This window comes from Botryllus schlosseri, chromosome 1 (genome assembly GCF_051294905.1).
Source record: "Botryllus schlosseri isolate E-star chromosome 1, Bs_hap1, whole genome shotgun sequence".
Lineage (NCBI taxonomy): Eukaryota > Metazoa > Chordata > Ascidiacea > Stolidobranchia > Styelidae > Botryllus > Botryllus schlosseri.
The window spans coordinates 31,066,536-31,079,445 of NC_137236.1; the positions used below are offsets into that span (position 1 = coordinate 31,066,536).

At 41.5% G+C, this 12,910-nt stretch overlaps 1 protein-coding gene across 1 annotated transcript in view; it reads right to left on the reverse strand.

The window, feature by feature from the left end:
- Positions 1-4,055, reverse strand: part of LOC145441509 (NACHT, LRR and PYD domains-containing protein 13-like) — a 43,769-nt gene extending 39,714 nt beyond the window's left edge. The window contains exons 1-2 of the mRNA XM_080319394.1: positions 3,998-4,055; positions 1,413-1,478 (exon numbers count right to left, since the gene is read on the reverse strand). Coding sequence (XP_080175520.1) covers positions 1,413-1,478; positions 3,998-4,055 — 124 coding nt within the window. The remainder of the gene's footprint in view (positions 1-1,412; positions 1,479-3,997) is intronic.
- Between the last annotated feature and the right edge of the window lie 8,855 nt (positions 4,056-12,910).

The window sequence follows — 12,910 nt, forward strand, 5'->3', positions numbered from 1 at the left end:
TATATATGGGGTGCAATATTTTACCCTGCCCTTCACATATGTACTGTGTAGCTCAGATTGCAAAGGGCGTTGTTATATTATAATCGAAATTAAAGTAGTGTTAAATCGCTCGCAACGCGTAGAAAATGTCAAGAATAATTAAAGTCTTTTAGTAATTCGGGAGTCAATTCGTAAATTTGATGTGCATATCGACGGCTGCTAACACAAACAAATTAAATTACGTGTCGACTGCCGCACAAATACTCTTCTGCTGCCGCTCATTGGCAACCCCTGATCAGCTATACCTCATAGAAATCTCACACAATTTGGGTTGTCAGAAACATCGAATAAGTCATGGTCGACAAGATAGCATAATTGTGAAGCGTTCGGCTTCTTGTTTGGTGGGTAGTGGGTTCGATCCCCTGCCGGGTCACCCAAAAGTCCTAATTAGTAACAGCGGTCTTCATGACCTCCCCGCTTGTCGCTCTTGCATTACTTGGATATCATGGAATTTTGGTGCAAGACTTAGATAGCCGTACAAGGCTTCTTTGTCCGCTGACATATGCCCACCATGAACTTATGGTATGCCTATGCACAGATCGCGTGTGTGAGTCGGTATATATGCCGCTTAACCATGATAGACAAAAATAAACCACGTTCTTTTCCTTCACCAATTCCATTACTAGTCAGTAAATTCTTGGGAGTTGCTGCTATTGGCATATTCTCGAATTGAGGTGAGGGCGCCGAACTCAAACTCGGCCACATCAGTATGACGAGCCAGATATAGGCGTCACTCCATGAAACCTAAAACAAACTACAATGTTACTTCCCAATCCAGTTCTTGCGACGCATTTGAACTTTATTACGCACATATTATCGCCATCTTCTGACCAACCTTACTATTCCACGAAAACATATCATTGTATCCCTACTGTCTGATATTGAAATAATCATTCGACCCCGGTGGCAGATCAGCAGTATCCTTCATTGCAACACAATTTGTATTTCTACTGTATATTTTGCTAAGGAAGCCGCTATCAGCAGGTGGTTTTTGTTGCCGGTACGGTAGGTCCCGGGAAAATAATGCATTCGGAGACCATTCCGACACTGTAAAATATTCGTGTCTGCTCTTCGTGTTTCTGCTCAATGGATCATTACGGAAATCGTCCGCGAGACGCGTGGCATTCCGTATAGCTTCATTTTTGCTCAAATGCATTCGTTGAAAATGACCTGGAACTTTTGTATGAGGAGGCATGTGTAAATTCCGTATACTTCTTATAATACCCAACGATAATTGTGATCATTTGGAATCGTACTTTGTAATGGTGTGGAGAGTGCAGTTAGATATGCATGACTTATGGTCACGAAAATGACCATTGAATTTATGAAAACATGCTGCACTACAAAGTTCCTGATAAAACACTCACACTCACCAATTTGATCTTCTGCCGCAACGTTCACCGAGCTGTTTATCATCCGTAGATCGATGTTTTCGCAATCTGCCAACAATCAAGATCCTGAGACGCGTGAGAATATTCTAATACATCTTATGTTCCGATATATGAGCATTTGAAAGCATTTGCAAATCAAGGTACGACTTACCATCATGAAAACTTACAAGAATGTCTTACTAATATTGGATTATGCAGTGCGCCATCAGACATGGGGTGATTACTTTATGAATGTAATCGATTGCGATTGCGATTACTTCGGAATCACGCGATTACGATTACGATTACGATTACAGCAAAATCAGTGAGTAGTCGATTACGATTACGATTACATTGGAAAAGTAATCACGATTACTCACGATTACATTTATTTTGCTTCTCAGAACTAATCTTGGCCGATATATTGGAAGACAATGTAAGGAAATACGGATTGCGATGAACAGGCCTCATGAGATAACAACTTTGTTTTTAATGGTAGTCATTTGCTTGTTGCATCACAATGTACCCATTGCCCAACTTTATATGGGGACGATTTATCGCACGCATAGATTTGCATTCTTGCCAGGTTCGTAACTGTCGCACCCTAAACTCCCCAATAGTGTGGGAAGCGAGCTAGAAGGGGTCTCAAAAGTCTTTCATACATCAACATAAATTAGAGTATTTTCGAGAGATTTAATTAACTTAAAAATTTTCTTTGAGCTTGGCGATTTAATGTAATTAGATCAGCGGTTCTCAACCTTTTTGGACATGCGCCCCCCTTGGCGATGGTCAAAAAAAGTGCGCCCCCTTACTCCTACTGTACTTATGGTCATGTCAAAAAGAGCACATCATCTAATACAGAGGTAAGCAACCTTTTTGCTAATCACGACCGCATTTCGACTACTTGTGCACCAAAATCGCGAGTAGCAATGTTATAAAGAGTTGCTGGGGCTGAATATGGTCGCGAAATTTTTCAGATTCACGAATGAATTCCGTAATTAATAGTATAGCAGTATCACATAATATTACTATCAAATAGCCTATTTATCCTTTCTCAGTGCATGTGATCAGATTCACTGGTAGAGTTTATGGAGGTAGTGCTTTCGAAAATTTAGGGCAAGTTATAAAGGATAATGCATCTTCGGGTGGGCCAATTGGGATTAGTCACTTCGTTGCATGTTGTTATTTCTTGAGCCCCCATCAGGATTGTCGATTGTATCGGTAGTGGAAATAGTGGAAATATATTGAAATCGCCCAAATGTACCGTAAACAAATTTATTTAGTGAGGAGCACACGATTCCGATTGCGGCTCAGATTGAGAAGGGTGCTACTATATTAAAATCGATAAATAAAGTAATGTTGAGTTGCGCGGAGTGCGAAGAAAAATTCAAGATTAATTAAATCTCTCAAAAATTCGGGAGTGAATTCGTAATTTCAATTTGCATGTCGACGGCCACCAACACATACTAATTCAATTAGGTGTCGACGGCCGTGCAATTTCCCTTCTACGGTCGCAGGTTGCCCATCCCTGATCTGATAGTATAAATATGGTATGTCTTACGCCAAGTTTAAATCCGCATTCCAGAAAGCTGGATATTCCGAGCAAACTTATGTACCAAAGCAGGTAAAATTATTGAGATTGCCAAGGAGCATGCTCGTGTAGTGTTGATTTTAATGCCGCCAGCACCATGCTTAGAGTGGCCCGCAGTTGAAATGCAATAAATTTCAAACAAATATGGTATGACTAAGTGAAAATTGTATTATATGAAAAGGTTCACAGTGCAGAACCTACTAAGGTTCGTTTGTGAACGTGAACTTCTAAATTTCCGAGGTTCACACACAGAACGCGAACGTGAACCTCACGTTCACACCATCCCTATAGAGTACAATATTTAAAATCTTTGTCGCGGCAACGGCCAAACTGCGTTTAACTATAGATTACTAACCTACCGTAGCCGTAGGTTAGCAATCTATAGCTTAATTAAGCATAACCTAACATCTATACATAGGTTACTATTTGAAACAAGGAAGAGTGTTGATTATTTTCCTGTTGCGAGGTAGTGGCGTCTGGAGTGCATTGATATATCCTGATATAGAGCATGGCGGATGTTCTTACAATCAAGCTACAATTGTACATCCAATATCTGTTTACCACATGTGGAATTGTGGATACTTCTTACTCAATGACGAGCAAGGCTAATACTTCTGACGTAAAATGAGCAGTGGCGTTTGAAAATCAGACGTTTGTGCTATCACTAATCTGGTATAATATCTCTTCTTAGTTCACGAATGTTCAGTTTATGTCATAGTCCTTGTATAAAAAGTAATCGTTCTTTCTCAAAGAAATCGATTAGATATGGGAAGTAGTCGATTACGATGACGATTACTTTGGAATTTTTTCGAAAGTAATCGATTGCGATTACGATTACTTGAAAATGCTGTAATCGTCGTAATCGATTACGATTACTAATCGCGATTACCCCATGTCTGTGCGCCATATTATTATATTGAATAACTTTAACATGATTTTTGGTGAATATAATATTGAAGAAAGAAATGGGAACTCAGATACTTCAGTAATTACTTACTGCCGTGCACTTGTAATATTGCGACACCAGAATTCCCGTCTTTACCCCCTTCCGCCATGATCACGATCCGGTAATGTTAAATATCATACAATACTAAGAAGGCAAGGACAGTAAATAGACCACATTTTTTGAGAAATTATATTTGAATACCGCTCTGAGACTAGAAGAATCGATTTGAGTCCTCTTATTCAGGAGCTTTGAACATCCACAACATTAGAACATACAATAACCCTATAGTAATAAATGGGATTGATGTAATAAAATACTCTAATTCACCGGGCAAAACCACCGAGATTCTAAAAAAATTGAGCTTGGTGCGTCCAGACTATGATTGGGATTTAAGGGGAGATAGGGTAATAACAGGGGGAGACAGGTAATAACATTTCTCGCTAACCCCATTATCGCTGAAATACGTTGTCATGTAGCCTATCGTGTGTAGATCATAGTCCAAAATAAAATGAAAGTTTTGATCATGAAATTTGTTATTGTATTTCTACTTATTTAGTAAAATATCACTTCTTTTATAGTAACAATGCATATCGCCAGTGTTAGAGAGCAAAGCGTAGCACTCATTTGAATATTTAAAGTGTTGGTTGGTCTACCAAGGCCTATTTTGTCTAGATGTCGCATTCTTGCTGCCGGCGGCCTCTACGAAAATCCATGACGTCATGGTAGCACTAATTCGAGCTCACTGCATGGGATTCCTCGTGTGCTCCATATTTTCTCAGAAAAATCTGGTATTTATTGTTCGGAAATAAAGGCCGAAACGAGAGGTATAGAACAGACGGGCGAAGCCTCACCCTTGACAACACAATTCATATTTGGCTTAGAATTTTTTACAACTGATATAAATCGAGTGTGACTGCCACAATGATTACGAAAATCTAAATACCTAATCGACTTCTCAAAATATTCGGCGGCAACATAATATTGTGCTACACGCCTACATTTTATCGTCGGTACTACACCGAGCTATACTTACCGATAAAAAACGTGGATAGCTAGGACGTTGTTTCTAATTCGAGTTTGTAACAGTTCATTTCGCGAGGTAGATCAGGAAGACAATTCGTACTTGAAAACCGCGTTTAGAAATGGGCGGCGCCGTGTCTGCTATGCTCTTTGATTAATCAACGTATCGCACAATTCAAGATGTTGAGTCGGATACATCTAATTCGCGAGTGATTTTGGCCGCCGGCTTTGCAGTAACTCAAATTTGATGATTTTGAAAAGAGGGGCTCGAGCCCCTAAACATGAAGACGACATTGTGTTCACTTTTCAAAGACATGTCTGTACTGCCACGAGAATATTTATTTTGGCCGTGATTAAAATTTACCAACAACTCGTAGCAATAATGATCAATTCAAAACAAAAATAAATATTTGGCAAAGAGCCATGTCTTATACCCAAAAGAGTCATATACGGCTCGCGAGCCATAGGTTCCCGACCACTGCCTTAAGCAGATATTTTCATTAGGCAAAACTTCATACATTGGACTGGAAACTGAATATTTCTCGAAACAAGTGGCTCTTGTAAAATATTGCGATCAATAGGTTCAAGGTTAAATCTCGGAGGCCAGCTCCTCATCACCTAGTGCGTTTTTGGAGGACTGCTGTCACACATACACATATAACAGCAGTTCATTAGCTTGTGTTGATGGAATACTCTGATTTCTGAACCCTGTTTAACTTCTAATGATTCAAATCGTTCTCTAACATCGTCATCTTGATCGAAATCTTCAAACGTAAATACGACTCAGGTAACACTGGAGCAGCTGCATGAGGCAATGGATGTACAGCTGGCAATATATGTAGCCGATTGTTTATTTTTCTTGCCATATCCTGCAGTTTGCATCTAATCTGTGTCTGAAAGTTCCTTGTGTGATTACATCCTTTACCGTCCAACCAAAGCTGGACTGAAGCATCGGCTCATATCGATACCAGTAGGCTACATTTTTCCTATAAATATTCGAGCGACCCCTTCGGTAATACACTTAATGCACGATTAACCCTACGTTAGTACCCTGGTAATTGTGACACCGGTATTCCCGTGTCCGTCAATGTATTTCAACCTCGTCTATATACGAATCAAATCTTGAAGGATTCTACGACATGATAGCACGAATTCAGTCACAGGGGTTAATAGCTCGGGCTGGATAAGAGGTTATAAGTCGTGAATGGGATGTCATCATTACGGCATGACTCAATGAGAAAGGACCGTTAAAAATCGTATCTTGCACAATTCAGTAGAAAATGGACGACAGTTTCGGCGATATTACAATGGAGACATAGTGGAGTATCTGAATATCCTATTTTAAACGAATGGGCTTGAAGCCTACAATGGCCGGAGCGCCGACGGAGCATGATGACCTCGAAATGCCGACATGCATGCATTGACGGGAATTTAATTGAAATTAAACTGTGGAAACGCTTATAATGTATCCCTCTATCTTCACACGCGTACAGTTCCTGCCAGAGAGTTTGCGAATATGGGCGGACAAGTGACTTAGCTTCTCCGATGGTCACCTCAGGGACCTGACGATTCGGGCCAGACAAGGCCGCGGATGCTGCTTCGCGGTCGGCGATCTCGTTGCATGGATACCTTTGTGACTGGGATTTCATCCAAATTCTACCTCTATACCTCTTCCAATAACCCGCTCAAGCAAGGGGAAAAACTTGTTAAAGATATATGTCGGCGCAGTGAAAGGGTTGGATATCGTGTTCGAGTAACTAAGCGAATCTGAAAAAATCACATATTTGTCTTCTTTGCATCCATCATCGGAAACCCAGGACAGTGCATGAAGAATCGCTAAAAGTTCAACATGAAATACGGAATGATAAACATGACAAGTTCTAGGCTAACCGATACCGATCGAGAGGGGTTAGAGAAAGCGTAAGTGGTTGCTATTGATGTCTTGGACCCATCTGTATATATCTCGATAGCTCCGTCGTGGCATTCAAACATATAGTCGTGGAAACATGCTTTTATGACATCTTGAGTAACATTCTTTGGGTGTAAACGTAGCAGTTGCGTATTGACGATTGGTGGGCAGGCCAACCACGCAGCTTGATAGTGGTAGAGGTTTTTCTCCCCTGAAATTTTCCGAAACAACGGGACGTTGGAGTGAGTGTTATACGTGACAAAGCTAGGTCTAAGTAGCCCATATATCTCGTGCCATGACTCTTGCAATAGCCCTAGTGCGGAATGTTGGTCTGTATTTTGTTTGAGTAGGTAACAGCGATAAGTCATACACAGATATTTATGTCTAATGTGAAGAGGGGGCCGTTACATGCTGCTTGTAACGCACAGACTGCGGACGATGTTCATACATGAGTGCCGAACCTCGGTATGGGAAATATGCCTGTGTATATTTTGGGTATTCGGCATACCCGCAATTTTATCATGAGCACATCCTTGTTGGCCAATTGTATACGCTTCGAAAATAATGGTCACTATGTATTACGCGAAATGGGAGGGAGGATAAAAACGTGATTTCGTGGCACATGTCAATAAGAAGAGCACGAGCCGAGAAATTCCATTTCATCGTTGCTATGAATCGGATGAACAAATTAATACTCGCTTTTTCTGAAAGTTCTTTAGTAGGGCCGCGAAATTTGACAGTGTTATTGCGAGTATGTAATTATGCATGGTAATTGCAATTCATTACTGCGCCTCATTGTCATTCACTCCGGTAAGTGGTGTGTATCGTGATTGGAAATTACTATTACTTGATTACAATTACTGAATTGTGCTGTAATGCGTCGAGTAAACGTCGATAGTCATTCGTTTTCTATTGCCTTGCACGTCAGGACCTTCTGTTATGTTCGCATGAATAAAGTGTCAAGTTAATACATTACATGGCGTTGTCGGCAGGACCTATCTAAAAGAAAGGCCACACAAACTATCATAGATGGCTACGAGAGGAGAGCAAATGGAGGAACTGCTCGAACACTTGATTGCAGAATCAGAGAAACGCGAAAAATAAAGGGAAGATGAGTTGAAGAGATTGGAAGATCACCACAAAGAGGTGTTGCAGCGCATGGAAGCTGATTACAAAGATGCCATTGCATCTCTTATGGGGCAACTCAAGCCTAACTCGGAACGTTCGGAGGAAAACATCCAGTCACGTTTCTCCGAATAAACCACCAAGACTTGTGGCAGATATAGACATAAAAGACTTTCGAGGGTGGGAGCAATTATGGGCGGATTATGCAACAGTTATGACACTAACGAGTTTACCGAACGGCGAACAAGTATCCCACCTTAAAAGATTGTTCTCCCCAAAATTACTGGACACACTTATCCACGTATTTCATCCACAATATTCCGAACAAACCGATCTAACTGTCAAAGATATTCTAGAACAGTGGTTCCCAACCTTTTTCGGTGTGAGGGCCGAATTTAAAATTTCAGAGTTCGGTCGGGGCCGCACGAATACTAGGGCAATGAAACGGACCAAAATAGTCATCAAAATATGAAAATCGGCATTGTTCCGATCAATCGCTTGACGCCATTAGCGATTGTTATGTTCATTGTGTTACCGCGCTCCCATTGTTCAGAACAATCGACCTTTGATGGCTATTTCGGAGTCGTTTTATTGTCCTGGCGAGATTTCAAAACTGCGTACAATGTTTACCGCTACTTATCTGCAGCATTGGGTGTCCATTGAGTGAATCGACTTTTCTCGCGTAAACGCGCGAAGCGCGAGAAATTTCTTTACTTCATGACTGAATCGGTCAATATGATCGGGAATTGCATATGTTGCTATCAATTTTCATCCTGTCGCTGTTTACTTAACATGATGTACTGGTAGAGCTGAGTGAGGTGTGTTGGAAAAGGTAGAGGCCCCTCGATAATAATTAAAGATCTCCGTGGGTATTCCCGTTGGCAGAAATGTAACAGCATTTCGTCAGCCCCCGGGCTCCAATAGGGTGATAAACTGGCCCCGCATCACGTTTTTCGCTTTTGACACGAAATTAAAGTTTTATTGTTTAGTGAGCCAGCGCGAAGCGCGAATATTTCGATAATTCATGATAAAATCGGTGAATAAGATCGGGAATTGCATGGTTGTCGTCTCTGCTCACGTAATCACATTTACCGGTAGAGCTGAGTGTCTTTGAAACTGTGGACCCCATAAAATTGAACATCTTCGGGCGTGCGGACCCCGTGGTATGACTTCCTTACATGATGTTATTTCGTGACCTCTTGTCTGCTATATCAGAAAAAGTAGAATTGCCCAAACCTACTAAACTGAATGATCACACGATTTCAGATTGGTATTTCTTCACTGGCATATAATTTTTTTCCTGCGGGATGGTATTTGGCTTATGAGGTTCAGATTGCCAAGACAGGGACATTCGGCGACAGTCATTTCGGTGCCTATATGGACAATAAAACCTATAGGTATTTTGTATATATAACGAAGTCTTTGGTCAGCATAAAAGCAGTCAACCAGTCAACCACCTGTTAATGTGAAAGAAAAACTGTATTTTCTAGGAGTTGAGCCTATTTATATTTTTTAGTCAAACGACCACGAAGTGGGCAAAACTTACCATTTTTTAGGATTTTCCTCCGGTTTTGAAAGTTATGAATACCTATATATATCTATAGCTACTGCTCGTTCAACTGGAAAGTTAGGGCACATTGCATTGAAACAGCTGTGACGTAACGTTAGCAGTCTACTCACAACTTCCCTGCAATTATATAATTAAAAACTACAGAGGCCAAGCCAAGCAAGAGTATACCTATTTTATAAATATAAGTTTTTTTTGTCATAAATCGAGTTCTTACTATATTTTGGGGCCGCAAGAAGGCTATCTGGGGGCCGCATGCGGCCCTCAGGGCCGCGGTTGGGAATCACTGTTCTAGAACGAATCTATAAATACTTGAGAGATCAGCGGAATGTTGATCTTGATAGAGTGGAGTTTAAAGAACGCCAACAACGAGCTGGCGAAAGCTTTGACTCATCTTATATGGATCTGAGGAAGATTGCCAATAATTCCGAACTTTGAAAGCATTGTTTTGAAACGCGTTTGACAATACGCATTATTTCAGGCGTCATATCAGGAGAAGTGGGAAAGGTCTGATGCAAACCAAATCCTTTCCCAGTTTGAAAGAAGCTGTGGACATATGTCGGAGTATGGAATCGGTGTCCATAGGTGACCAAGCCTTGGCGACTGCAAGTTCAGAATGGAATGGGCACACTGTGAGCAAAGTCATAAGGAGCAAGAAACCAGCGAGCAAAGGGGCGAACACATGTCGGAATTGTGGGTTACCTCATGCAGAAGCTGCTAGATGTCCAGCAGAAGAGGAATTATGCTTTTCTTGTAGAAAGAGTGGACATTTCTCTCGAATGTGCCAAGCAACAAACTTGCCGAAGAATATGGTGATAACATTCTAAAATCTATCGGGGCGTGTCGTTGAAAGAGCACCACCATCGGTATAGTCATTACTGTGTATGATGTTCGAGATCGTAATTTGGGACGGCATGCTGTGTTGCCTGACAGTGGAGCGGGAATTTCAATCGCGTGCGAAGAGTGGATCATGTCGATCGGATTGAAACGTGCTGATTATTCCAAGCCGCCTTGCGACGCTGTCCTTGCTGCAAATTTCCAGCCGATGAAATGCGTAGGATATGTTGTTTTGAAGATGGAATACGGCGGTAGGAAGGTGACTCTCGAAGTTCTCATCTGTAATGATTGCGAAGGAGCGATGCTTGCGTGGTATGTTTGTGAGGAGCTGAGAATTCTTCCGGCAAATTATCCGTCTCCATTACCTATTGCGGAACAAGTAGTTACCGATAAACGAGACATGTTACGTGAGGTTATCGGTGATATACCTACAGAACCGGTCATGGCTGAGATCTGTCGAATCGAGCAACGTATATTCCAGCATTTTGAAGACGTTTTCTCAAACGATGTCAAACTGTCGCCTATGACGGGTGCTGATATGAAGATACATGTCAAAGAAAAGTTTGAAGCTTATGCCACACACGCTGCACGGGTGGTTCCGTTTCCTCAGAGGAAAGATGAGAAAACTCTTATCGACGAGATGATAGTCAAGGGTATTATAGAACCGGTCACCTCGCCCACAGAGTGGTGCCATCCGATGGTACTGGTGCAGAAACCCGGTGGAGGTATACGTTTATGTGTTGACTTAACCAAATTGAACAAGTTCGTGAAACGTCCTGGATACCCTTTGGTGACAGCAAAGGAAGCTGTCGCGCAGATACCGAACAACACGAAGTACATTAGCACGTTTGATGCAACACGCGGATACTGGCAGCTCCCGCTATAGAAGGACTCTGAATTGCTCACTACGTTCATGACTGCTTGGGGAAAATTCAAATTTATACGCGCACCAATGGGCTTATTTTCAACGGGAGATGAATACTGTCGCAGAGGGGACGAAGCACTGAGAGGGCTCCAGGATGTCGCAAAAGTCGTTGACGATATTCTTGTTCATTCCGAAGACTTCAAGTCACGCGTCCATCGAGTATGGAGTTTTCTGCAGCGGTGGCTTGAAAATAAAATAACGCTGAACCGTAAAAAGACAAGATTCGCAAAAAGCGAAGTCAAATTTGCTGGATTCATTATATCCAAGTACGGAATATCTGTAGATCCTGATAAGAGCTTCTTGGAGGTACAGAACTTCAATTAAATATACTATTTAATACTAATTAATTGTAGATCCTGATAAAGTGAACGCGATTACAGAATTTCATGCTCCGACCAACATCACAGAATTACGTAGCGTCATGGGAATGGTGAATCAATTGGGGGAATTTTCGAAGGAGATAAGCACAGTGGCAAAGCCTCTTCGCTGTCTACTCGAAACGAAAAATGAATTCATTTGGTCAAGCGTACAGGCCGACGCATTTCGGAAGACGAAAGCAGCATTGACTAATACATCTGTATTAGCAACATTTGATCCGAAGTTGCCCGCGAGTTTGCAAACAGATGCATCAAGGACAAGAGGTTTGGGATACGCTCTATTACAGTTGCATGGTGACACATGGAGACTGGTTCAATGCGGCTCCCGGTTTATACGTGACACAGAATCGCGATATGCAATGGTAGAGCTGGAACTTCTTGCAGTTGTATGGGCAGCACTCAAATGCAAACTATTTCTGACAGGATTTCAACATTTTGAAGTGGTTGTCGACCATCAGCCGCTAGTTTCCATTCTAAATGCTCAAACGTTGGATTCCATCGAGAACCCACGACTTCAGCGACTGAAAGAGAAGTTATCTGCATTTGTATTTACGACGTCATGGAGAAAAGGAAAACTTCGTGCCATTCCTGATGCATTGTCAAGAGCGCCAGTGCAAGACCCAACAAGAGAGGATCAAGCAGCGGAAAGAGACGACGCCGCTTGCATGGCATGCCATCTCACCACCAAGAGCCAAATTTTCAGAAGAGAGCAAGCGGGTTGAATGCACTAGAAGACTTGGTCTTATCGCGCATGAGACAAGTTGCACTCACTGACAATAATTATCAGTCATCAATCGAGATTATCCGAAATTTGAATGGTGTAAATAACCATATTAGTCGACAGACACAATAAATACCTCAAAACAAGCGCAATGTCTTGATAAATTATTTTACCACGCGCAGCTTAATATTCTTCAATCCAATAAAATAAATTATCAAATGCTTCTCCTTGACATATTGATTCGCGGATAGAGTCACAATATTACTAATGAGGCAGCTATAGAATGTATGACTAGCCTACATCGGATGCGGCAGGTTGTTACAAATATGAAACATGACTAGGTAGCCTAATATTGAAGTATCATTTTATATTAGGACCAATTCCTACAGCTACGTTGCACGTTTATGTTCAATACCTCGAAATAAATGCAATAAAACAGTATGGTATTGTTCAGGTTAGCTGAGGGCCTCATAAAAAGTACCA